General features: G+C 41.8%; 1 protein-coding gene across 1 annotated transcript; it reads left to right on the top strand.

Moving 5' to 3' along the window:
• Nucleotides 1–3,856: 3,856 nt before the first annotated feature.
• On the top strand, nucleotides 3,857–24,156 carry mdka (midkine a). Its single transcript, XM_080758798.1, has 6 exons — nucleotides 3,857–4,001; nucleotides 4,142–4,251; nucleotides 17,841–17,917; nucleotides 18,971–19,138; nucleotides 19,257–19,418; nucleotides 20,818–24,156. The coding sequence occupies exons 3-6, from the start codon at nucleotides 17,842–17,844 to the stop codon at nucleotides 20,850–20,852; spliced, it is 441 nt and encodes a 146-aa protein (XP_080614924.1). The 5' UTR covers nucleotides 3,857–4,001; nucleotides 4,142–4,251; nucleotide 17,841; the 3' UTR covers nucleotides 20,853–24,156.
• Nucleotides 24,157–24,748: the final 592 nt, after the last annotated feature.

Here is a 24,748-nt window from a genome sequence, read left to right as displayed (position 1 = left end):
TCCGGTAAATACAACACATTGAGCAGGGCACTGCAGGGAGTTGAACCCCGTTCCGGTAAACCAGAAGTCCGACACCAGTGCCTTAGTTTTTGTGTTGTTCATTTACAGGTCCAGGTGTGCATATACATGTGCGCCTGTGCGTGTGTAGGTGCACGCTTCAATATAACCCATCGTTTTTTTCATTTTTTCAATATTGTCCAATTCTCCATGAGTAGCTGTCTGTCTGTCTGCCTGTCTATGAGTAGCTGTCTGCCTGCCTGCCAGCCAGCAAGTTGGTTAACAGAAAATAAATTGTTATGGCTGAGTAAAATAAAATACAATATCCATTTCCACCATTTCCACCATTTCCGCAATTACCATTTCCACAATTTCCGCAATTTCCGCAATTTCCGGATAACTTTTTTTTTCAAAATTTCAAAAATTGCGGCAATTGCGGAAATTGCGGAATTTTGAATTTTGAAAAAAAAGAGTTATCCGGAAATTGCGGAAATTGCGGAAAATGAAAAAAAACATGGGCTATAACCCATCCTTTTTTTTCTAACACTCCGCAATTTGCTAATGTTTCCCATCCTTTCCGGTAAATACAACACATTGAGCAGGGCACTGCAGGGAGTTGAACCCCGTTCCGGTAAACCAGAAGTCCGACACCAGTGCCTTAGTTTTTGTGTTGTTCATTTACAGGTCCAGGTGTGCATATACATGTGCGCCTGTGCGTGTGTAGGTGCACGCTTCAATATAACCCATCGTTTTTTTCATTTTTTTATTTTTGTCAAATCATCAAAAATGATGAAAAACGGCGCGCTATAGTATGCCGTACGATATACGCTATAGCCCATGGTCCAAAATGATGAGAAACGAGGATAACTTTTTTTTCAAAATTTTGAAAAACATGGGCTATAACCCATCGTTTTATTTTATTTTTGTCAAATCATCAAAAATGATGAAAAACGGCGCGCTATAGTATGCCGTACGATATAGGCTATAGCCCATGGTCCAAAATGATGAGAAACGAGGCTAACCTTTTTTTTCAAAATTTCAAAAAACATGGGCTATAACCCATCGTTTTTTTAATTTTTTAATTTTTGTCAAATCATCAAAAATGATGAAAAACGTCCGCTATAGTATGCCGTACGATATACGCTATAGCCCATGGTCCAAAATGATGAGAAACGAGGATAACTTTTTTTTCAAAATTTCAAAAAACATGGGCTATAACCCATCGTTTTTTTCATTTTTTCATTTTTGTCAAATCATCAAAAATGATGAAAAACGGCGTGCTATAGTATGCCGTACGATATGGGCTATAGCCCATGGTCCAAAATGATGAGAAACGAGGATAACTTTTTTTTCCAAATTTTCAAAAAACATGGGCTATAACCCATCGTTTTGACTTGTACAGGTGAGGTAAGTCTTATACCCGTTTGTGTATGACAAATATCATAAATGCTGTTTTAAGCTCAAGCTCAGCTATTTTTCAATACCTAAAGTATAACATAATGCTAAAAACACCAAAAGGGGTTCCTGCCCAGAATGGGTTAAGCACACTTAAGTAATTGACAAAAAAAAAAAAAAGAAATGAAAGTGAGGACACTAAAATGTCACTCAAATAATAGTGATTAATGATTGAATTGTGTGTTTGGCTTTGAGAATTGGAACATATGAATCAAAAGAATGTCTGTTTGCCTTTTAGGCTTCCTAATAAAATAAATCCCAGCCGATATGACAACTTAAATATACAGTGAAATTATTGACATGTAATATTTTTAGCCAATCCTATCAACAGCTACAATGTACATTCTGTCTCAACACAAACTAAATGCCATTGACAATGAATAGAGAATTTACGTCATGTGTCTGAGCATGTATGTCGGTGGCCACCCTTGGCCAATAAGGGACCACCATTCTTGATGATGTACGATGATTAGAGCGCCCCTCCCTTGACATGGGTGTGATTTTATGATCTACATATCAGCCTCTGTCTCAATCAGCATGTCTCAATTCATCACTGTTGAGCCCAGGCCTTCACCAGAGGTCCATATTGATAGTTGCTGAGTAAGCAGGCCACAGTCCACAGAGAGTTAATGCTTCCCATCAAGGAAACAGGGATGTCAGACTGGAAGAGCTTGCACAGTTTAATTCTTCCGATTATTCTCTCAACATGGACTCGAAGGTGTGCAATCTCCTGGGTTTTATTAACATCTCCTGCTGGCATCTGGCTCTGTTTTGAGAGGAAGGGTGGGCGATACAGTTGACCTGGGATACAGTCAACAATCAAAAATCCCTTGTCTGCCATCACAGCCATATCCTTTGTCAGCAGGTCTTGGAGGCCTGACTGCTTAAACAGCTCTTTGTCACTGATGGAGCCAGCATACAAGTCTGAGATGAAGGTGACTGCTCCATGAGGTGCCATGCCAATCAGGCCCTTCAGGGTGGAATGTGCCTTGTAGGATGAGAACATCTCACTCTGAAGAGACAAGCTTTCTGGCTGTTGGCATCTCAGCTCTGTGCAGTCGATAATCACCTACAAAATGAAGTAACATCATAAATGATTTTTCTAGGTCAAAGTGATGCAGAGAAAACAGTTCTCAGGTTTTAACAATGTCTGGAGAGATACATTGATCTGCCCATGCTCACACAACATTAAGACTACGCTGCCCTTCCCAATGTATGAATGAATTAATCATTGTAAGCGCTTTGAGTAGGCACGTAGTGCATAGAAAAGCGCTATAAAAATGCAATTCATTATTATTATTATTACTGACAGCTACTGACCACCCTATGTGCTCTGTGGACCCCCTTTCCATCTAGTCTAGACTAATGCAAGTGATTGCGTTTACCTGTGTATCAGCGTATTTGCTCTCCCTGAACTCCCTCGGCAACACAGCCTGAACTTCCTCTTGGGACATCCAAATTTTCAGTGAGCCCAGCAGAAAGTACAGGTAATATGTCCACGTTGTTATGATCCGGCTGACCGTTGATGGGTGGATCCCGAAACGATCTGCCAGGTCAACTTCTGTGGACCCCAACGCCAGGTACATGAGGAAAAGGAAGAATTCATCCCACGGAAGCAGAGCATGTCTCTGAAAGAGAATGTACAAAACATAGACAATTATGTCTAGTGTGTTTTACACACTACACATACAACACACTACGTCTGGTTGGTACTCCACAGTCCCCTCTGGTAGTTGCGCTTGTTGCTCTGTCACCACTGTCCCTTCGACCTATGAACTGTTTCAGTTGTGCAAGTCCATTTATGATCTTAAAAATGAGACAAGCATCTGCAAAATGTTTAAATCTGTCAAAATTAAGTAACCTTTGAACTATAGCAATGGTGGTAACGTTTGGGCTTTTGGTCAAGTGTTCTTGATGTCTGTTTGTACAGTGATTTTAAAGTTGTCTGATTTGTCTGCGACCAGGCTGTGAAACAGTAGGTTATGTGTGAGACCACACTGATGATGGCTGACTGACCGCAACATTGGCAGTAGATGAGCCACCGGCCCACCGGTTCAGTTACGAAACAGGCCTCGTGTGTGTGTGTGTGTGTGTGTGTGTGTGTGTGTGTGTGCGACAGACAGACAGACAGACAGAGAGATTCCTGTGCGTTGTCAGTGTTTCACAAATGTCTGTGCGTGTGAGAAAGTCTTTGGTATGTGCATGTGCATGTGTGAACAGGGAGGATAATGTGCATGCGTGTGTGTGTGTGTGTGTGTGTGTGTGTGTGTGTGTGTGTGTGAAACAGAGAGACAGACAGAAAGGGAGAAAGAGGGAGAGAGAGAGAGAATGAGGGTCCTAATGCAACCAGAATGAACTGGTTTAGGAGACAAAAGGCAGAAGGGGGCAGAAAGGGGGGGGGGGGGGGGCGGGGGGAGAGAGAGACCTAGAGAGTGAGAGAGTGAGTGAACTTCACAGTCGATTCCCTTCCAAAAAAAAAAAAAAAAGCTGAATTCCCCAGAGTTCCCACTGCTCCCAACTTCAAACAGCAACTCTTCACCGGCGAACAAGTAAGTTCATCATCCAACTTTGTCTTCCCGACTTTCATTATCTGTTGCATCGTAATTACATCATTCATTTGCAGAGTTTATTAGTTGTCTGTTTTTTATATATATTCTCACAATAACTTCTGGATACTGTCATGTTACAGCGAGAATAAAATAAAGAAAATTACAGAAAGGAATTACCAAAGGCTTTAGAAAACCAGGAGAGGCGAGGGGAATACTACTGTATCTACAGCATCCATCTACTAGTGAACAAGTGAGTTCCTAATATTTCCTTCCTTGTTATTTTATTAACCTGTAAACTAAGTTTTTTATAATCAAATTATTTGAAAAACACGTTTAGAACAGCTACATATTATATATGCCTATAAAGTCACAACATTTTACTTTGTGCAAGTTGTGACTTTTTATGGTATAAACTGCTTTGCATACTTGTGATGTCTGCTGCATTTTAAAGGAAATAAGGTATCGTCTTCAAATAAGAGCAATATGCTGGAGATGGGATTTTACTTTTCGTTGAATTCTTGCACTTTTCAGTTTAAGAAAAACGGCAGCAACGGCAAATCCCGGATTAATCTCTCAACGGAGACTTCTGTGTTTTTTGGGGGAACCAGTTATTTCCTGTTGTTTTGTGTTTGTGCTGATCTCATGCCTGCTGTGTTTTATGGTGCATTCAGCCTTCGGATGACCCATTTTCAGAGGCAGGTCACACCACTCTCCCAATGCCTCAACTTTCAATAGTGCCAGCAGGAACCTTTTATGGGGTGTGTGTGTGTGTGTGTGTGTGTGTGTGTGTGTGTGTGTGTGTGTGTGTGTGTGTGTGTGTGTGTGTGTGTGTGTGTGTGTGTGTGTGTGTGCGTGCGCGTGCGCGTGCAAGATCGAGAGGGAAACATTGAAAGTAGATTTTATGTGTAGCCTGTGTGTGTGTGCGTGTGTGAAAGAGACAGAGAGAGGGAGAGAGAGAGGAATGTGTGTGAATGCATGCGTGTGTATAAGCTATTTCGACACATATTTCTGGATGGACAAACACATTTGGCTGCATGTGTCTCCTGATGTAGTATCACTTATGAACACACACAAGACATTTTCAACCAAGTATATGAACGTGTTTACACGTGCATGCTCACAGGTCCAGAGAAATAATAATAATCAGTTTCTGTTCCTCATGACAAGAGATGGAAAACACACACACACACACACACACACACACACACACACACACACACACACGTGCGTGCGCACACACACACACACACACACACACACACACACACACACACGTTCGCGCACACACACACACACGCACGCACGCAATTGGGCTGAAGTAATAAATAATTATAGTGGAGTAAAAAGTACCATATTTGTCTCCGCGAGTTGTAGTGGAGACAAGTAAAAGTGTAGAAAATTGGAAATACTCCAGTAAAGTTAAAAAAAAAACTATGTGCCTCAAAATTGTATTGCACACACCCACAGCCACACCCCCACACACGCCTACACACACACACCTTGCTGTTTCGCTAATCTACAAGTTCTGATATTTTCGATACTTCGGTGTAATACTATCGTATGAAGTCACACTTGTGTGAAGTGCAGTGAGTGTTGAAAACTAAATGGAAACTAAATAAAAACTAAGCTATGATGGCAAAAACTACAAGACTAAATATACTGACAATTTTGTCAACAAATTAAAAACTAGACTAAAAGGTTAGGAAGGGACTAGTGGACAAGAGATCGAGTACAAGTCATTTTACACGTGGTTGCATTCTGAAAATAGACCGATCTACAAGCTCACAACGCAACGCATTGTGTAAAATCTGTCATAACGACGGCATCAAGGCCCACCAAAATACATTTTAGTCGACTAAATCAACTGTAGATTTAGTCGACAAAAATCTTATGATATTTAGTCAACAAAAACTTGACTAAACGCAAAAACATTCCAGGTGACTAAAATGTGACTAAAACTAAATGAAGCCGTTTCAAGCGACTGACTAAAACTAAAATAGAAATTTGCTGCCAAAAACAACACTGGCATGGATACCGTGGCTAATGTTTCGCAACATAACTATAATTAAAAGCATTTAAAAAGCATTTGAAATTAAATAAATTATACTTTTCAGGATTCCAATTCAAAAATAGCAAAAAAAGGATTTCAATTCAAATACCACAATAGCAAAAATTGCTGATCTACAAGCTCAAAATGTGTCGCAGTGCGACGCGTTTTGAGCTTGTAAATCAGCTATTTTTGTTACAACAGTTACATGCAATGTGGCCCTCTGGAGTGAGTGTGGAACTACAGTGGCCCTCTGGAGTGAGTATGGAACTACAGTGGCCCTCTGGAGTGAGTATGGAACTACAGTGGCCCTCTGGAGTGAGTGTGGAACTACAGTGGCCCTCTGGAGTGAGTGTGGAACTACAGTGGCCCTCTCCATCCTCAAAGTTGCCCACCCCTGAAGTAGGGCATTCATCTACAACAACAAAATCACACTTGTGTGAAGTGAGGGGCGCCATATTCCTTTAAACAAAACATCGTATTAGATGGAACATTAAAGTCCATAGACTTTAGTACTCTAAACCAGAGGTTCCCAAACTTTTTCATTTCAAGGACCCCAGTGGTGGAAAGTAATGAAGTACTGTACTTAAGTACAATGTTGAAGTATTTGTACTTTACTTGAGTATTTCCAATTTCCAGTACTTTTACTTCTACTCCACTACATCTCAGAGCCGAAATTACTTTTACTCCACTCATTTGAAGACTTTACTTTTACTTTGGTGATTTTAATTTTGATAAGAAAACACTTCAACCCTATACATTTCGGCCATTTGAAAATAGCAGATCAACGTGACGCATTGTGAGCTTGTAGATCTGCTATTTTCAATAGATTGTGTACACATTTTGAACTTGTGAAATGGGACATTCTGTAATATGAGTACTTTACTTTTAGTACATTTTGATGCCGATACTTTTGTACTTTTACTCAAGTACATTTTCAATTCCGTACTTTTACTTGTAACGAAGTAGTTCTAAATTGCAGTATTAGTACTTTTACCACCACTAAAGGACCCCCAGTTTGACATGAATGAGTCTACGGACCCCCGTTTAATGGCATTTCTATCTCTGGGACCAGAGATAGAGTGTACAACTGGAACAGGTCCATTTTGGTTCCATTTGTACAATCAGTTACAGACCCATAAGGGTCCATTAGGTTCCAAACTATCATTTAGCTGCAGGGGACCCCGTGGAACTCCATCAAGGACCCCTGGGAGTTCCCGGACCCCACTTTGGGAACCAACACTTTTAAACAAACATAAAAGTAAACAACAGAGCTTCTTAATATGGCACAGTTAAGAAGCAGGAGTTAAACTATTCCTCTGGTGTCCGTGAGGTCAGCTGTAGAGTTGCTATATATATCTATAGATGAAGCAGGAGTTAAACTATTCCTCTGGTGTCCGTGAGGTCAGCTGTAGAGTTATATATATATCTATAGATGAAGCAGGAGTTAAACTATTCCTCTGGTGTCCGTGAGGTCAGCTGTAGAGTTATATATATATATCTATAGATGAAGCAGGAGTTAAACTATTCCTCTGGTGTCCGTGAGGTCAGCTGTAGAGTTATATATATATCTATAGATGAAGCAGGAGTTAAACTATTCCTCTGGTGTCCGTGAGGTCAGCTGTAGAGTTATATATATATCTATAGATGAAGCAGGAGTTAAACTATTCCTCTGGTGTCCGTGAGGTCAGCTGTAGAGTTATATATATATCTATAGATGAAGCAGGAGTTAAACTATTCCTCTGGTGTCCGTGAGGTCAGCTGTAGAGTCTATATATATCTATAGATGATCCAGTCTTCTCCATGACACGTGCTATATAGTGTGTCTTTAGTGTACAGGGTTTGATGAGGTGGGATCAACATATGGAATGAATTATGCATTGGCCATATATGGAGTGTGTCACATAGTAAACGGCCGCAGGTCTCAACAAAAGTCCATAGACTTGGCTGCCATATGACGTGAGCCAGACGTTGGAGGGGCGCTAGCTAGCACAACTCAAAAGACAATTAAAATATTTTTTGCCCAACGATTTAGTTATTCTGAAACATTTAAGTTGGCGTTTCCATAACGACCACTGCCAGTGTGGTGTTTTGGGTGTCTCTGAGGGTGGGAGGGGTCAGAGCCATAGAGTAAGACAGAGTAATGACAACTCTGTTCACTTCGTGGGGCTTCAGTCCAGTGACGGCTCTTCTACATATAGACTTCTATTGGATAGTGACAAAAAGGCCTGAACCGGAAGTTTACGGAATGCATTGGAGTGAGTCTATAATAGGCTTACAGTGACAAACGAGCTACATGAACCACGTGACCGACCGGGCTGTTTCCTGCCCCCTCAATGTCGTGTAACTCTATGGCTCTGGGAGGGGCTAACTCAGAGGCACGGGGTTAACTCATAGGGGGCGGAGTTAAGGCGCCACCTTGTATCTGCTTATTGCATAACTTTGGGGCAAAAACAAAACACTGCTATTCAACTCTGAGTCAACCTGGAACTTTGGAAGAGAAGCAGTAAACTTAAATGTGTAAAAAAAAACATGTCAGACTAGTCCATGTCAAGGTTATCAACGGCCATTCCTTCATTTTGCTCACGTCCTTGCCGTTCATACACCTTGGTATGAGACTGTGAAAGTGCTTTTTGCTTTGTTTCGAAATATTTTCGAAACAAAAACATGTGTTGCCGTCAGGCAAGTGTGTTGCTTGATCAGGCCTTCTCGCAAGGTGGGGGAGGGGGGCAGCAGGGGAGAGAGAGATGGAGCGATGGAGGGTGAGAGAGAGAGAAAACAGATTGATAGAAAGTGTGAAGCCGAGAGAGGAAGAGGAATGGGAGAGACGATGAGGGGTGACGGAGAAAGTGGAATGACAAAAAAATTGCTCTCAGCAGGGTCACATTCACCTCTTTGTGTGCATGTGTGTGTGTGTGTGTGTGTGGGGGGGGGGGGGGGGGGGCTCTAGGGATAACAGCAATGTGGCCTGAGGTGAAACATTTCAGTCTATCTCTGTGTGCGTGCGTGCGTGCGTGCGTGCGACGTGCGTGCCCCACTCCAACAGTGGGCCATGTTGGGACAGACATAGTCAATTCTGTTCTGCTGCTTTTCAATATCTCTATTTATACAGTCAACAGCCAACACATGCAGTCCTACACACACACACACACACACAAGTGTGAACACACACACACACTTGTATGAACGAATGTGCGCACGTGCACGCACCACACACACTGAAATGGTTCACCTCAGGCCACATTACTGTTATTCCTAAACACACACACACACACCCAGACATGTTTTTAGTTTTTTACGATATTTTTTAGGGGTTTTCTGCCTTCATTGACAGTATGTGTACTGTAGAGAGAGAGAGCGAGAGAGAGAGAGAGATAGAGAGAGTGAGTGAGAGAGACGGGGGAGTGACACACAGCATAGGTTGTCAATGTGCGTGCGAGCGAGCGAGCGAGCGTGCGTGTGCGTGTGTGCGTGCGTGAGAGAGACAGGGGGGGCCTACATTCACCTTATGAATGTAGGCCAGGCCAACATGTTTCCTTGGCTTTTTGTTACATGTCCCACATTAACACACACACACAGCTGTGTGGTCACAGTGTTTCTCGGTCACTGGCTTCTCTGAGAAGAGGGGGGAGGTGCATTATGGGTAATGTGCTTGTCCCAGACAGTTATCTCACCCTCGCTGCCCCCTTTCTCTCTCTCTCTCTCTCTCCCTCTCTCTCTTGCTCACTTTGTCCCCGTCTCTCTCTCTCTCTCTCTCTCCCTCTCTCCCCCTCTCTCTCTCTCTCATCTGTTTTGCTCACTTTGTCCCCGTCACTCTCTTCCTTTCCCCCCCCCACTGGGTTTCCTTTTTTACTCTTTTCCTTTCTTCTCTCCTTGTGTTTCCTATATAGCAAGACGGAGTCTCTCTCTCTCTCATTTGTTGACTGGCTGTGGTAATTCTTCACATGTGACAGTGATGTCCACGCACTCCTCTTTCCCTTTGTATCATTACACCGGTCTCTCTATAAACACAGTTAGGTTTTTGTAATGTTTATTCTATGTGTGGGGCGTAACTACACATCATTTGACAAGATGCCATTTTCAACCCACACAGCCTCTCAAGTTTTTATTTGACATCAATCAGAAACAAACGTATATATAAATGGGTCCACATGGGTATATCCAGGCACGTGCAGAGTGTGTTACAGAGGCAGGGGCTGGAAATCCCATAAGAGGGCACTTTTGGACAAAGATTGCGAAAATAGCAGATCTACAAGCTCACAACGCGTCACAGCGCGAAACGTTGAGCGCTTGTAGATCAGCTATTTCCGCGTTGCAACCCAGCATTCTTTATCTACTGGAGATGCGGTTTATATGACATGGATTTAGAAAAACAAACTTGTTCAACGCAAAATGCTACGTTCCAAGTTCAGGAGAGTTCGGAAAGTATGCATTCATGGTCTGGAAAGGGCAGTTGTTTTTATAGACGGGTAAAAGGGCAGGGGCTGAAGCCCCCTTTGATGTCTATATTGTGCACGTTCCTGGGTATATCAGAGAGCAAAACGTAAGCCCATGGCTTTGCACGAAACTGTGCACGAACGCCACCAAAGAATGTGGAGGGAGCAGAGCCCATATATCACCGTGGCAGAGGGACGGAGGGGGAGGCTGGGGAGAGGAGTGAGATAAACAGAGCGTGGTGCTAGCTAAGGCCACCAGGACGCTATGCCAAATGGTACATTTCAAGGTCCTCCCCTCAGCTCTGACAGTATACAAATGGAACCAAATTTGGTTCCGTATTGTATTGTAGGCAGACTAATAAAAAGCAATTTAAACGGTTGTTTCAACCAGTCGCTTACATTTTACTTTCCGCTTCGAAAACAAAAGCTCATCGAGGAACATCAAAGGACAGGGAGTCTGATGTAGGCTGGCCCTATATAACCCATCCAGAGATTTATTAACAAATATTTGATGTGTCCTCTTTTATTTGTTTCTTTTAGCTGTATAGCAGCAGAGTTCTGAATAAGCTGTCACGACTTTTAGAAAGACCTGTCAAGTAGTTCAACCCACTTCAGAGAAAAGCATTAATTTCAGGAAAGATGCTGAAAAATAAATCTTGTAAAAACCAGTGTTGTTTTCGTCGACTAAAACTAAAAATGTGCGTCGACTACCTTTTTTCCACTGACAAAAACTACATAAAAACGAAGCCATGATGACTAAAACTATGACTAAATATACTGACAATTTCGTCAACAAAGGCTAAAATGTTAGGAAGGGACTAGTGGACAAGAGATCCAGTATATAAGTCCTTTTACACTTGGTTGCATGCTGAAAATAGCCGATCTACAATCTCACAACGGGGGCTTGTAGATCGGCTATTTTCAGCAAGTGTAAAAACAGTCATTACAATGGCATCAATGCCTACCAAAATACATTTTAGTTGACTAAATCAACTGTAGATTTGGTCAACTAAAACTAGACTAACACTAAGACATTCCAGGTGACTAAAATGTGACTAAAACTAAACAAAACCTATTCAAGAGACTAAAACTAAAATGCCAAAAACAATACTGGTAAGAACTACGTTAGGAATGGTTGTGCAACTGAGATGAAACAATGCTGAAATAAAACAGGCTTGCTACTTCCGGTTTGATTAAGGAATGACAGGTTGCCAAGTGTTTTAAATACCTTATCCTTTTTTTCGATTCTTTGGAGACAACTGATTTCAAAACAACTTATTCTCCTCATTAACTCAATCCTAATCATTTAAACTTTTCATAAAGTTATTATTCGTACATCTGCATCTGCACCGTTCCAGAGTGGTTAATTTTTTTCTTGGTTCCTCAATTTCTGAGGCAATTCCTGAGGATTTCATGGTTATTGTGTCAAAACCTACACTCTATTCAAGAACTAGAATAGCCTACTTTATTAGCTTCGTAAGATGATTCGTATGATTAGTCCTGAAACCTGACTGAAACCTGACTGACTGGGGCACGAAACCTGACCTGACACAACAAAAAACCTCCCGTTTCAAGTAAAATATGTATGCCTTTGTTAAGTTTGTTGCCTTCGAAAACCCTCTTAATGAGTGAAGAAGGGACAGTGACGGCAAGTACATTTGCTCATTATGAGAAAACTTTCACACACCTAGAAATCAGGCGTAAGCACAGGTGCGTAGGCCAGTGGAAATCAAAGAAAGCAATAAGATACACCCGCACACTGCATTTGCTCACACACACACACACACACACACACACACACACACACACACACACACACACACACACACACACACACACACACACACACACACACACAGCTCAACAACAAGTGCTTCAGGATACAGATCACGGGTACAAAGCATCACCTCCTCCAAATATGGCGACTGCCAATTATCGCAGACATAATTTTGCCTGTGCCTTAGCTCTCGGCGTAGGCATGCCTGCAATCTGCTGGCTTCTCACAAAATGTCCATAAATATTCTGATTTATGGACATTACCGAGGCTTCCGAATTTGAACACAAGTAGTTTACATTCGTAAACAAACTGTATAATAGCATCCTTAAGACGCTGGTACTTAAGCACCTTGGTAAGGAATGCCTCCTCCAGACAGTGGTCAAATGTACATACCACTTCCAAAATGGCCCTCATCAACAACAACAGTATTAGCCGTTACATCTGAAAAGGCATTATTTTCATTATTGCACAAAACTAGAACTGCACTCTGCCGAGTGCATACTTGCTTGTTGCACACTAGTAGGCCATAAATGGCCAACTAGTGCGCAAGTCACGTTGAAGAGACCGGGCGAAATTATTACTTGCGCGCTCTGCTTGCGCAAGTAATGACATGATCAGTCCCAATTTCCAATCACGTGATCGGATCGGGACAGTTATAATACATTTGAATACTGTCTTCCCTGTGTATTTTTTGTTTCTTCCTGAAAGCTGAAAGCCTTTGAGTCAAAAGGCCCAATCGAAAATATACCAGTTTAGCGACATCATAACCCCTCCCCCCGTCATAAGCCCTCCCCTCCCCCATTATCACACAACACACAGCTGTGAGTGAGGCTGAGGCTTAATGTGGGCCAAGGTGAAAACCAGGTATACTTAATGAACTGGTGGGTGTGGCCACATAAAAAACATAATTTTAACACATTCTGTACACTTCCAAAAAATCTTCCTCCTAGTATAATCCTTGAGGGAGTTCCAGGGGGTCCCCAGCTAAATGATAGTTTGGAACCAAGTGTACATTATAAGGGTCGGAGAGTGTACAAATGGAACCAAATACAGAGTTAAATTAACTGAGTTTGCAATACACATTGGGGTCACGGAGATATAAATGCCATTAAATAGGGGAGCATAGTCTAATTCAGGTCAAACCGGGGGGCGCTTGGAAGGAAAATGGTTGACAATAACTGCAAGAGCCGTAAAAAATGGCTTCTCTTATGGCATATCACTTTAAATAGGGGTTTGTGGGCTAATTAGTGTCAATTTGGGGGTCCTTGACAATATGCATAGGTTTGGGAACCAGTGTTTTTTGGGGTGGGGGGATAATAAGGTCACTCCATCTTCAAGGTAAATACAGAAAAGCAGAATGACGTGTTCTGTATATCGCTGACACGCTGAATCATTACTGTCCCTTTGACCCCTTTGCTCCAATTAACCTTTGACCTTGAGCCAGCCTCTGGTCATTACAGAGCCCTGAACAGACCTTTTTATGTCTATGGAGTATGGACACACAAATAAATAACCCCCCCCCCCCCCCCCCTCTCTCTTTGGGAACGATCTGCTTTTGAACTGGTGCAGGGTTACAAGAGGGAAGGAAACCTGATTGATATATTGATCACCATTGTTCTTTGGGGGCTATTTTGGTCCTGACAGGTATTGCGCACATAATATACAGTAGTGTCGTTTCAAATGAGAGACAGAAATAGCCAACGGAAACGGAGAGAACTGCTTGTATTAGGAAGGTGGTGATGAACTGTAAAAACTCTAGGTTGTATTTTGAGTAAAATGGATGTGTACTATACTATAGCTAGTGTAGTAGTAGTAGTAGTAGCAGCAGTAGTAGTAGTAGTAGTGGTGGAAAGTAACTAATTACTTTTACTTAAATACTGTACTTAAGTACAGTTTTGAGGTATTTGTACTTTACATTAACCACTTCAACCCTACATTTCGGCCATTTGAAAATAGCCGATCTACAAGCTCACAATTGCGACGCATTGTGATCTTGTAGATCGGCTATTTTCAATAGACACATTTTGAACTTGTGAAATGGGACATTTTGCAATACTTTTACTTGTAGTACTTTAAGTGCATTTTGATGCCGATACTTTTGTACTTTTACTCAAGTACATTTTCAATTCCGTACTTTTACATGTAACGAAGTAGTTCTAAATTGCAGTATTGGTACTCTTACTTATGTAAAACAATTGAGTACTTTTTCCACCACTGAGTAGTAGTAATAGTGGCATCTTTATCGGTTGCTGAACACGCCTCTAATAAGCAACGACAGGGACCATAGCTTGCTCATCACCAGATTATTACCATAAATGAGCTGCTAGTAGCATCCCCCAGGTGGAAGCTCTCTCTGTTGATCTCAAACGAGTACCGGTAGTCGTCGTATATATGCGGGGAGTGTAGGCCCACTCTCACGGGAGACCTGATTTAATGGGTCACCGCCTCACAGGCAAACTGTGGCAGCCCCTAGATGAGTGGTGGGCAACTGGCGGCCCGGGGGCCACATGCGGCCCCCACCTTCACTTAATGTCAGAATACTGATATAATATTGGTTTCAGCTGTTACAATTCCACAACATGCAAACATGACCCGCTTTAAATTAGTAGCTCATTGCTCAACACAAGTATAATTAAAGGCATTTGAAATGACATAAATTAAAATATTCAACATTTCAAATCGAATATAGCAAAAATTGTCGATCTTGTATAGATCGGCTATTTTTGCGACGACAGTAATATATGGCCCTAGGGAGTGAGTGTGGAAATATAGTGGCCCTTTCCATCGTCAAAGTTGCCCACCCCTGCCCTAGATGAGTGGTTTGGTACTGTAGTGTACTGCATGCTACAGTATATGCCTTGATCTATACACAGCTGTTAACGATTCTAGGTCGTTAGGAAGTTGTACACATGCTCATTAGTTGACATGCATTGTCAGGCGATAAAGGGTCGACTACATCAACGGAATTCACTAGTAAAAACAGCATTGCATTGTTGAATTCACTAGTAAAAACAGCATTGCATTGTTGAATTCACTAGTAAAAACAGCATTGCATTGTTGAATTCACTAGTAAAAACAGCATTGCATTGTTGAATTCACTAGTAAAAACAGCATTGCATTGTTGAATTCACTAGTAAAAACAGCATTGCATTGTTGAATTCACTAGTAAAAACAGCATTGCATTGTTGAATTCACTAGTAAAAACAGCATTGCATTGTTGAATTCACTAGTAAAAACAGCATTGCATTGTTGAATTCACTAGTAAAAACAGCATTGCATTGTTGAATTCACTAGTAAAAACAGCATTGCATTGTTGCGACCACAGGTCGCAGTTAACTATGAAATTGTGCATGCAGTCCGGTCAGTTGTTTGTTTGGTTGGTTGGTCACCCCAGGCATGGCCATATATGGTCATGCCTTGTGACATCACGTGACATCATCAGGGATGGAGATCTCGCCCTTCAGGCTGTCTTACCGAGTATTATTGTATTGTATTGTATTATATTGTGCATTGCCAGCCATTGAAAAAGGCACACTTTCATGTACTGAACCTATTACACCTTAATTTACAGTTGATAAATGAGTCTTCAGTGGTGCTAACAGATTATAGTTGTAAAATGATTTATCCGAGCATCTATTTTAAGGTTCAGAGAGCTGAAAACAGAGCAAAGCTTCACGGTGCTCTTGGCAGTGCGGCAACAATACATCATAATGCATTCATTAATAATTCATGGCATTCCAAAAATATTATTCTCTCATGCATAACATTAAAGGTTCCCGTAGTCAAACAATTCACACTATTACCGAGCTCTCTTGTTTTAGAGATTTTAACAAATCAGTGTATGTATTTTTATAATAGTACCAATGCTTAATAAAAAACAATCATTCGTGTTTTGGGCTGTATAACTGTGTATAGTTTCGTTTTACAACTGCTGGAGGGGCTGCTAACCACTTATTCACTACAGTATTTCATTGACCATGGGGTCCCTCCAGGGTTTGTGTACTTGGTCCCTTCCTTTTCCCCTGTACACCAATCTGACATGGCGGCGTGTTGTTGTGACCTTGTAGATCTGCTAATTTCACTGACTATCAGTGTTGTTTTTTACAGCAAAATTCAATAGTCTTTTAAATATTTATATAGTTTTAGTCACATTTTTTGTCACCCGGAATGTTTTAGTGTTAGTCTAGTTTTAGTCGACTAAGTCTACGATTGATTTAGTCGACTAAAATGTATTTTGGCGGGCCTTGATGCCGTCGTAATGACTGATTTTACACTTGCTGAAAATAGCAAGTAGCAAAATAGCAGATCTACAAGCTGACTTATACTGGATCTCTTATCCACTAGTCCCTTCCTATCATTTTAGTCTTGTTGACAAAATCAACAGCATAATTACTTATAGTCTCAGTTTTAGTCATGGCTTAGTTTTTATTTCGTTTTTGTGTAGTTTATCAGTGACAAAAGGTAGTCGACGAACACTTTTCATCATAGTTTTAGGCGACGAAAACAACACTGCTGACTATTTTCGCCTTTTCATGGCGTGTTCAGAATAGGCATGCTAGACTATTCTAAGAGCAGCGATCTCATATAAGAACCATACAGCATACAGGGACCCTTTCACTGGGACCCACGTGAATCAATTTAAACCATTTTTACCTGGGAACGATTCTACAATGTCTTCTAAATCCTTACAGTTTTCTGAAAAACCCTATGTTTCTATGTCAGTCCTATGTCAAGGACCCCCAAGATTATATGCATTTGGCCGCCGACCCCCCAATATGTTGTTCAAAGCAAAGATTTGAGTTAAAAACGTTATAAGAATATATATTCAAAGATTTGCTCCACATTTCCACGATTAAAAAAAAATAGCTAAAGTATTACATAATGCTTAAAACACCAAAAGGGGTTCCTGCCCAAAATGAGTTGGTGGTCCAGTGGTTTTCAACCAGTGGACCTTGAGAAGGTCCCAGGTGGTCCCCAGATAAATGTTGGGAGAGTTGGTAAATGGTAACCACACTGATGCTTTCTTTAACTGTTGAGGGGTTTTACGCTCTCAAGAGTTAAATTAAGGTTAAACATCTGCATTACTTAATTTACAAAAAGACTATACAATACACAATTGGATTGTTATTTTGATCAACTGTTGCCCGTTATCTCTCCTTAATTGTACCCACATCAACACAGCATGGAATTGTGGACAAAATCTTTATCCAACAACACTAAATGGTTCATAATATGTTTTTGGGTCTGAAAGGCTAAAGGTCATCATCGTGGCAGAAAAGCAGAATAAATAATGGGCCTTGAAATGAAGGCGTTCTACAAATGCCTTCTAAATCAATGTAGCTCTCAAACGTGTTGCTTCTTGCTCACAAATATTTTGTGCCAAGAAGAGAAGATTAGAAGAAAAATTATTAAAAGATGTTTCAAACTAATCTAAAATGACACAGATGCTTCAATGATGATCATATTACTCAATATCTGCTCTCTCTCTCTCTCTCCGTGTGTGTGTGTGTGTGTGTGTGTGTGTGTGTGTGTGTGTGTGTGTGTGTGTGTGTGTGTGTGTGTGTGCTTGTTTTGCACAGAATGAGGGGTGTATTGGTGATACTGTTGGTGTCTCTCATGGCCGTTATGGTGGCAGCAGGAGGAAAAAACAAGAAAGGTATCTCTCACTCTCTCTCTCTCATACATTCACCCACACACACTCATACACTGATGGTCGATGGATGGCGGAGGAAACCATGCAAGGCACCAATCTGCACATCGGGAGCAATAAGGGCCACCCCTCTCCCATTTGTTTATATTGCGTTTAGGATCCAAGATGGCCGCAGTACCAGGAGGGGGTGGGGCGGAGGTGAGCGGGCGGGGTCGACATATGCCCTTACTGGGCTGCATTCAAGGCAGGATGTGTTCTGCCCCCCATCAAACAAAAGTTTTGGTCAAGTCATATGGGCTTCCATTGGAAATGCATTGGAGCGGCCATTAAACACAGACACAAGACAAACACAAGACAGGTGTTGAAACGACACAGGTGTGGACCCCACCCACTCACGCGAAGTCGCAGTTCCCACCCGGCCGCTCTACCGGCACATAGCGGATGTGCAAGCTCGAGCTTGTAGATCTTCTACTTTTGCTGTAATTTGAAACCTGAAAGGCAACAGTTTTGGACATATACAGTACTGTATTGTTGGAGGCTGATGATTGTTTACAGTACATTACAGTACAGTGCATCTATCTGAGGAGGGGAAAATCACCAGAAGTGAACCATGATGTTGGCTAAAAGACACCTGTCTTGTCCGTGTCTTGTCCGTGTTTAATGTCCGCCCCCAATTTCCATTTCCAATGGAAGTCACATGGTTTGACCAAACATTTATGTTTAATGGGGGGGAAGGGGCACAACACAGTCATCAAACAAAAATGTTTGGTCAAACCATGTGACTTCCATTGGAAATGCATTGGGGCGGCCATTAAAGACAGGTGTCTTTTAGGTGTGAATGAGGCCCAAGCAAGCAAGCAAACAAACAAGCAAGACATACAGAACAAACGAGACATGACAGAGCACGCCAGTCCTTAGCCTTGCCCTTTTCATCTTGAATCACAATGTTGGGGTAATATAAACACTATACTGCATGCACTTACAGGTAATTGGAAAATAAATTGTTGGATAAAAAAAGTGAACCAAAAACCCTCTCCCCCTCTCCCCACTCTTCACTAGACAAAACCAAAGCTCCCAAGTCGGGAACGGAATGCGCAGAGTGGCGTTATGGCAACTGTGTCCCTAGCAACGGAGACTGTGGTGCAGGGTTCAGGGAAGGCTCATGTGAGCAGCAAACCAGAAAAATGAAGTGTAAAGTGCCCTGCAACTGGAAGAAGGACTTTGGAGGTAACACACACACACCCCCCCACACCCCCCCCACACACACACACACACACACACACACACACACGTTGGTTGTGGTCTGTCTGTCTGACTAACATTGGTTCTGTTCTGTCGTTTATAGCAGACTGCAAGTATCGCTTTGGCAGCTGGGGTGAATGTGACGCAACCTCTGGCTCCCGGGCCCGAACAGGGACACTGAAGAAGGCCTTGTACAATGCAGAGTGCCAACAAACTATCTCCGTGTCCAAACCCTGTCCCAGCAAAACCAAGACTAAGACCAAAGGTTAGACCGCCCGCCCGTATTACACATACTTTTTCGTTAATGAAAAGCCCTACTTAAATGGTTAATGGTGCATTTATATAGCGCCTTTCTCCAAGGCGCTTTACAGAGATTGTGCATTACATTCACCCATACATTCATACACCGATGGCAGCGGAAACCATGCAAGGCATCAACCAGCACATCAACCAGCACATGGGGAGCAATTAGGGGTTCAGTGTCTTGCTCAAGGACACTTCGACAGTAACTCTGGGGGAGCCCGGGTTCGAACTGGCAACCTTGCGGTTACCATCCAGCCACTCTACCCCTGATCCACTGCCGCCCCTACTTACTAAGTGTCACACAAGAGCATCAAAAGTAGCATATGCACAAGCTCGAAACGTGGCACGAAGCGAGCGATGCATATTTAGCTTGTAGATTTAAGCAATAAGCCACGAGAGGTCTCAGGTTACCGGGTATTTTACAATGGCTGGGGACGTAGGCAGACCCGACACGGAGCGGAGGGTCTTCTAATTGGTGATTAGAGATGAGATGTCACCTCATGGTGGATTGTGCCTTACCTTTTTGCCTGTGCTGGCCTTGAGGTCCATCTCCTAGAACCCGTTCTCCTGAAAGACATTCAATACGGAGAGTCTAAATGGAACATAAAAATCATGCTTATAGAGGTTATGCGGTAAACGTCTACTGAGTGGCAAAAAACTACTTTCTGGCCTTGACAGCCCAATTACATCCAAACAGAAAAGTTCCATCTGAAGAATAGGCTACATGTATGTCATGCTTGCCAACCCGGAGTGTTAACTCTTTTGTCCTACACTGGGTATTTGAACCTGGCAGATATTCAAGCTCACAGCGAGTCACTTTGTGCCCTGCTGCAAGCTTACGTACATCTGCTATTTTTGCGGGGGGGGGGGGGGGGGGGGGGCAGTTGCCAGCGGCCTTTCATTGGGCCGCCTCAGCATCACATTCTCATTCACATGATTCACTTCATCCAATCACACACTCATTCCATCTTCACACCGGCTATTTAAACTGGAAGTTTGCACTGCTCGTCCTGCTTGCTTGTTTGCTGCTGCACACACTGATACTGCTGCGCTGCTGTCTGCTTAAACTGTTGCTGCTCACCCTCCTCCACCCCAGCTACCACCTGTCGTTTTGGATCTGCTGTTTAGGTACGGGGGGGATTCGGAGTCCCTATGATCGGGACTGATGCACTTTGATCCGAATACCTCAAAAGCAGATCCAATTCATCGCCAGACCACAATTAATATATTGCTCATTTTACATTCAATAAATATATATTCCATCCATTCATGGAGTTGTCCTGAACTGAGACTGAACTGCTGTAAACAAAGCAAATCCACAGTATGCCATTTTAATGCTTTTGTTTGTTGTCGTCTGCCAGGCAAGAAGGGAAGAGGGAAGGAGGAGAAGAACTAGGAGGACGAGGACGCGACGTGGAGAAGAAACGAGACAAGTTCTTGGAGTGACACGGAACAAGAATTATGAAGCAGCAGAAGGAATAAGATAACACTTTAAAGATAACCATTTTGCACCCACATTGCAGGATTTAGAGTACAGGCTATACCATGTAAAACATGCTGGATTTTTTTTTCACAGGTTCAAAAGGTCATAATGTTCTCCCGTGTCCCTTTGGTTGATTTATTTGGCTAATGAGACGTCATATAACTGCAGCCCCACGGATTAGAGTTAAAAGCATTTTCGTTTTTTCTTTTGTTTTTATTCCCACAGTGGAGTGGAGTCCTACGGTGCAGCCTTGCAAAGCCCCATGATTATGTCGGGAACGTTCCTCGCAGTATGAAACATGAGCGCAGCGCCACACGCCAGCTCCCTTCATAATGAGCTGCACCGCATGTCGCTTATAGCTGCCTTGCAGAATGCCGAAAAGAGCCGGATCAAGCAGTGTGTTTTGTACACGTGCCGTTTCTCGTGTAAAATCATTCCGTGTTGCAACATTTTAACCACTTTGGACCCCCAGCATTCCTATATTTCGTTTTAATACAAAGATAGACGGGGGTCTATAGTATAGAGCTCGGAGAATCCGGGAGACTAAATGTAGTGTTTAAAGGCGTCACAGGCCATCACTATAACCTCGTCATTTGTTCCTCTATATACCATTAAAGGGATAGTTCAGATTTTTTTAACTTAATCTGTATACTGAAATACTTGCCATTAATATAGTGGTTGCAACCCATTCTGGGCGGGAACCCCATTTGGTGTTTTACCCCCTCAGGCCCGGGAACCCATTTATGGGTTCTGTACAGTATGTACAGTATTCAAAAATGTAAACATTTTGATGCTGCTATAAATATTTGAAGTTTTTCAGAAACCTTAGGTCAGGATTTAGAGGCGTTTTTACTACTTAATATTTCAACAAAACCAGAGCAGAACTCCCACCACGAGATTCGGGCAATCAATTAATACACTTGCAACCACTATATTAATAGCAAGTATTTCATACAGCTGAAGTTAAAAAAATCTGAACTATCCCTTTAAACTAAGACATATAGATATATCTAATTGACCTATAGCTAAGCCCCTCCCCAAACTGCTACGGTGCAATCGCAGCTAAGCATAACATGGGTTAGACAAACCTCTCCACCAATAGTTTTCCTATATGATATAAAACGTTTAAAATAAAATAAATGTCACGCACATATTTTTCCAGTGCAAATGGCAGGATTTGGAAGAGGTTTTGAAGAGATTTTGGTTCCAAAAATGAACCGTGTTGCTTGTCAAAAGAGAAACGATTGTCTGCAATGTCATTTTTGTTGGCCTTTGTTAGCCTTTATACCGCAGAGAGACAACATGGGTCTGGCTTCTCCCACTGCGATGAACGTTAGTCGCCTCTGTCGGGGTGGAAACCCCATATGTCCAAAAAAATAAACACAACAAGTTACAATATGGACATAGGAGCTTTCTGCCTGACACCAGCGATATCCCGATCTCATTATATGGTTTGCAAGGCTGGCCTCGGATTGCAGTACCAAACCATTCAACTCATTCAACATACATGTACAGTCTGTATACATTAACAAATAGACAAAACGTTATTGTCCACTCTGTGATTTCATAAACAACTATAGAGCACCAGATTTGTTTTCATGAAAATAAAAACAATATATTCATGACCCAAGGGGCGTGGTTTTGACACCAGACTTTTTTACTCACTATTGGTTTCACTACTTCAATGTTATGTTTGTGGGTCCTGATTCTGTTTCTATAGTGATGGAATATCTGATTTTGTGGATTATGATGATATATATTTGGTATATATCATAATTTGTCTAAATAAGAGAGTTGAGGCCGCTCTCTAACCAGTAGTTGGTTTGATGCTCTTTTAGTTTTTAAGTTTTTTATTGAAAACAAAATCTATATTTTGAATGGAACCTGACATGTGTTTTCATATGTTTAAAGTAGTTTACAAACCCCCTGCGATATTGTTTTTTAAAGAGCAGTGCCTGTGCTTCTGATAATATCCTAGTGATTCCCGCCTTGCCTGGTGTTAATGTTCTTGACAATAGCAAGTGCAAATAGGCCATTGGGAAAGGAATCGACTTCATGTGCTTTTCATGTATTATACGAACATCGATCAAGACAAGGATCAAATTGCATATGAAATGCCAACCAAATATTTCACTGATAGATAATGATGCTAGGCAACTGACTGCGGCTAATCTGATATAGCATGTATACTTAATTGCCTACAGTGTGTTTATCAGACTGTGGTTGAATTGATAAATTGCTCACTACAATGAGTTTGGGGGGTTACTAACATTAGAGAAATGTCTTAAATAATATTGGCGGTTTTGATAAATAATGTTTCAACTTGGGCAATTTGCTCAACTTTTTCCTGTCCTTTTATATTCAACAACCCCTTTGCAAATAGCTTGGCTTGGTCCAACGACCTCAATAGAATTTCCTCGTCATCCATGAGAAACTATTTGTAGTGTTTAAATCAGCAAATGACACCGATTACCTGTTTTTGTGACATTAAATACTAAAACTAAAACAACATTATTCTTATATTTTCTTCCTAGTCTTGATACAATTGATTGTAAAGTGGAACAAACAAGCAAAATAAGTAACAAAACGTTTTAAGTATTAAAATAGCCTACTATATGCAACCAATCGAATTACGATCTTTAAATTTGGGGGGCAAAGTGTTAATTGGATATAAGGTTTCAACAATCAATGAATATTGATTGTAATTTGTGTACATAAACGTTTCAGATGGCTGTGCCTTTGTCAAGGAGTTTTGGGGCAGTTTACTGTATTTCTACTCTACTGGATTATAGGTCATAGTTTCTTTACAAAAGCCCAAATGAGCTGTTTTTCATGCAACCCGATACATTTCAGTATAGTAAATAAAAAGGTGTGCTTTGTTGACAGAGAGATGCGCTTTTCTTTGCAGTGAATTTTATCTGTGTTTTACTCACAGACTCATATGATGATTTCAGTTAAAAAGTCATTTCCTCTTTCGCACACACGCACATAATAGCGCACACACACACACACACACACACACACACACACACACACACACACACACACACACACACACACACACACACACACACACACACACACACACACACACACACACACACACACACACACACACACACACACACACACACACACACACACACACACGGTGTCAGTCTCTCTTTGATGTTTGCTGGAGAACAGAGCCTTTATAAATAAATAGCTTTATGCTGCAGCGAGTCATTGTGTAATGCATTCATTTTCATCTTTCTGTTTCCAAGTTTGAAAATGCTTCAATCTGTCCCCCCCCCCCCCAGGTAAAGAACTGAAGACGTCTGTTACACACAGAGGGCTTGTATTTTTAGCCTGGAAACCAGACGAATCTGCCACAGGGGGGAAAAATATCCCTGGGGAGATTGGTCTGGCACTTTTGTTGCTGTGACGTTGGAATCCGTTTGTAAATAACTTCCCTTGGAAATAAACCTTCCACAGCGAAGTTCCAGACCAAATATCTACTCAGTGATAGTCTGGCCATGGCAGGCTGGGTTGTATTGGCTTCCCTATTATTCTCCCTTTCAATTTCCCTTCTAAAAATGTCTTCTACATCCTGACAGTTTTCTGAAAAAGCTATGTTTCTATGTCAGTCGTTCTTCGATTTTTCAAAAATAGCAGACCTACAAGCTCGTAGCGCGCCACTCGGTGGCGCGCTATGAGCTTGTAGATCTGCTATTTTTCAATAGCTAAAGCATAACATAATGCTAACACCAAAAGGGGTTCCCGCCTAAATGGGTTAAACTTCTTCGTGAATATAAGCACATCTCAGCCAT

This window comes from Protomyctophum bolini (assembly GCF_963924005.1).
Source record: "Protomyctophum bolini genome assembly, chromosome: 24".
In the NCBI taxonomy this organism is placed as follows: Eukaryota; Metazoa; Chordata; class Actinopteri; order Myctophiformes; family Myctophidae; genus Protomyctophum; species Protomyctophum bolini.
The sequence above is the reverse complement of the archived record's forward strand: the minus strand, read 5'-3'. Positions and strand labels throughout refer to the sequence as shown.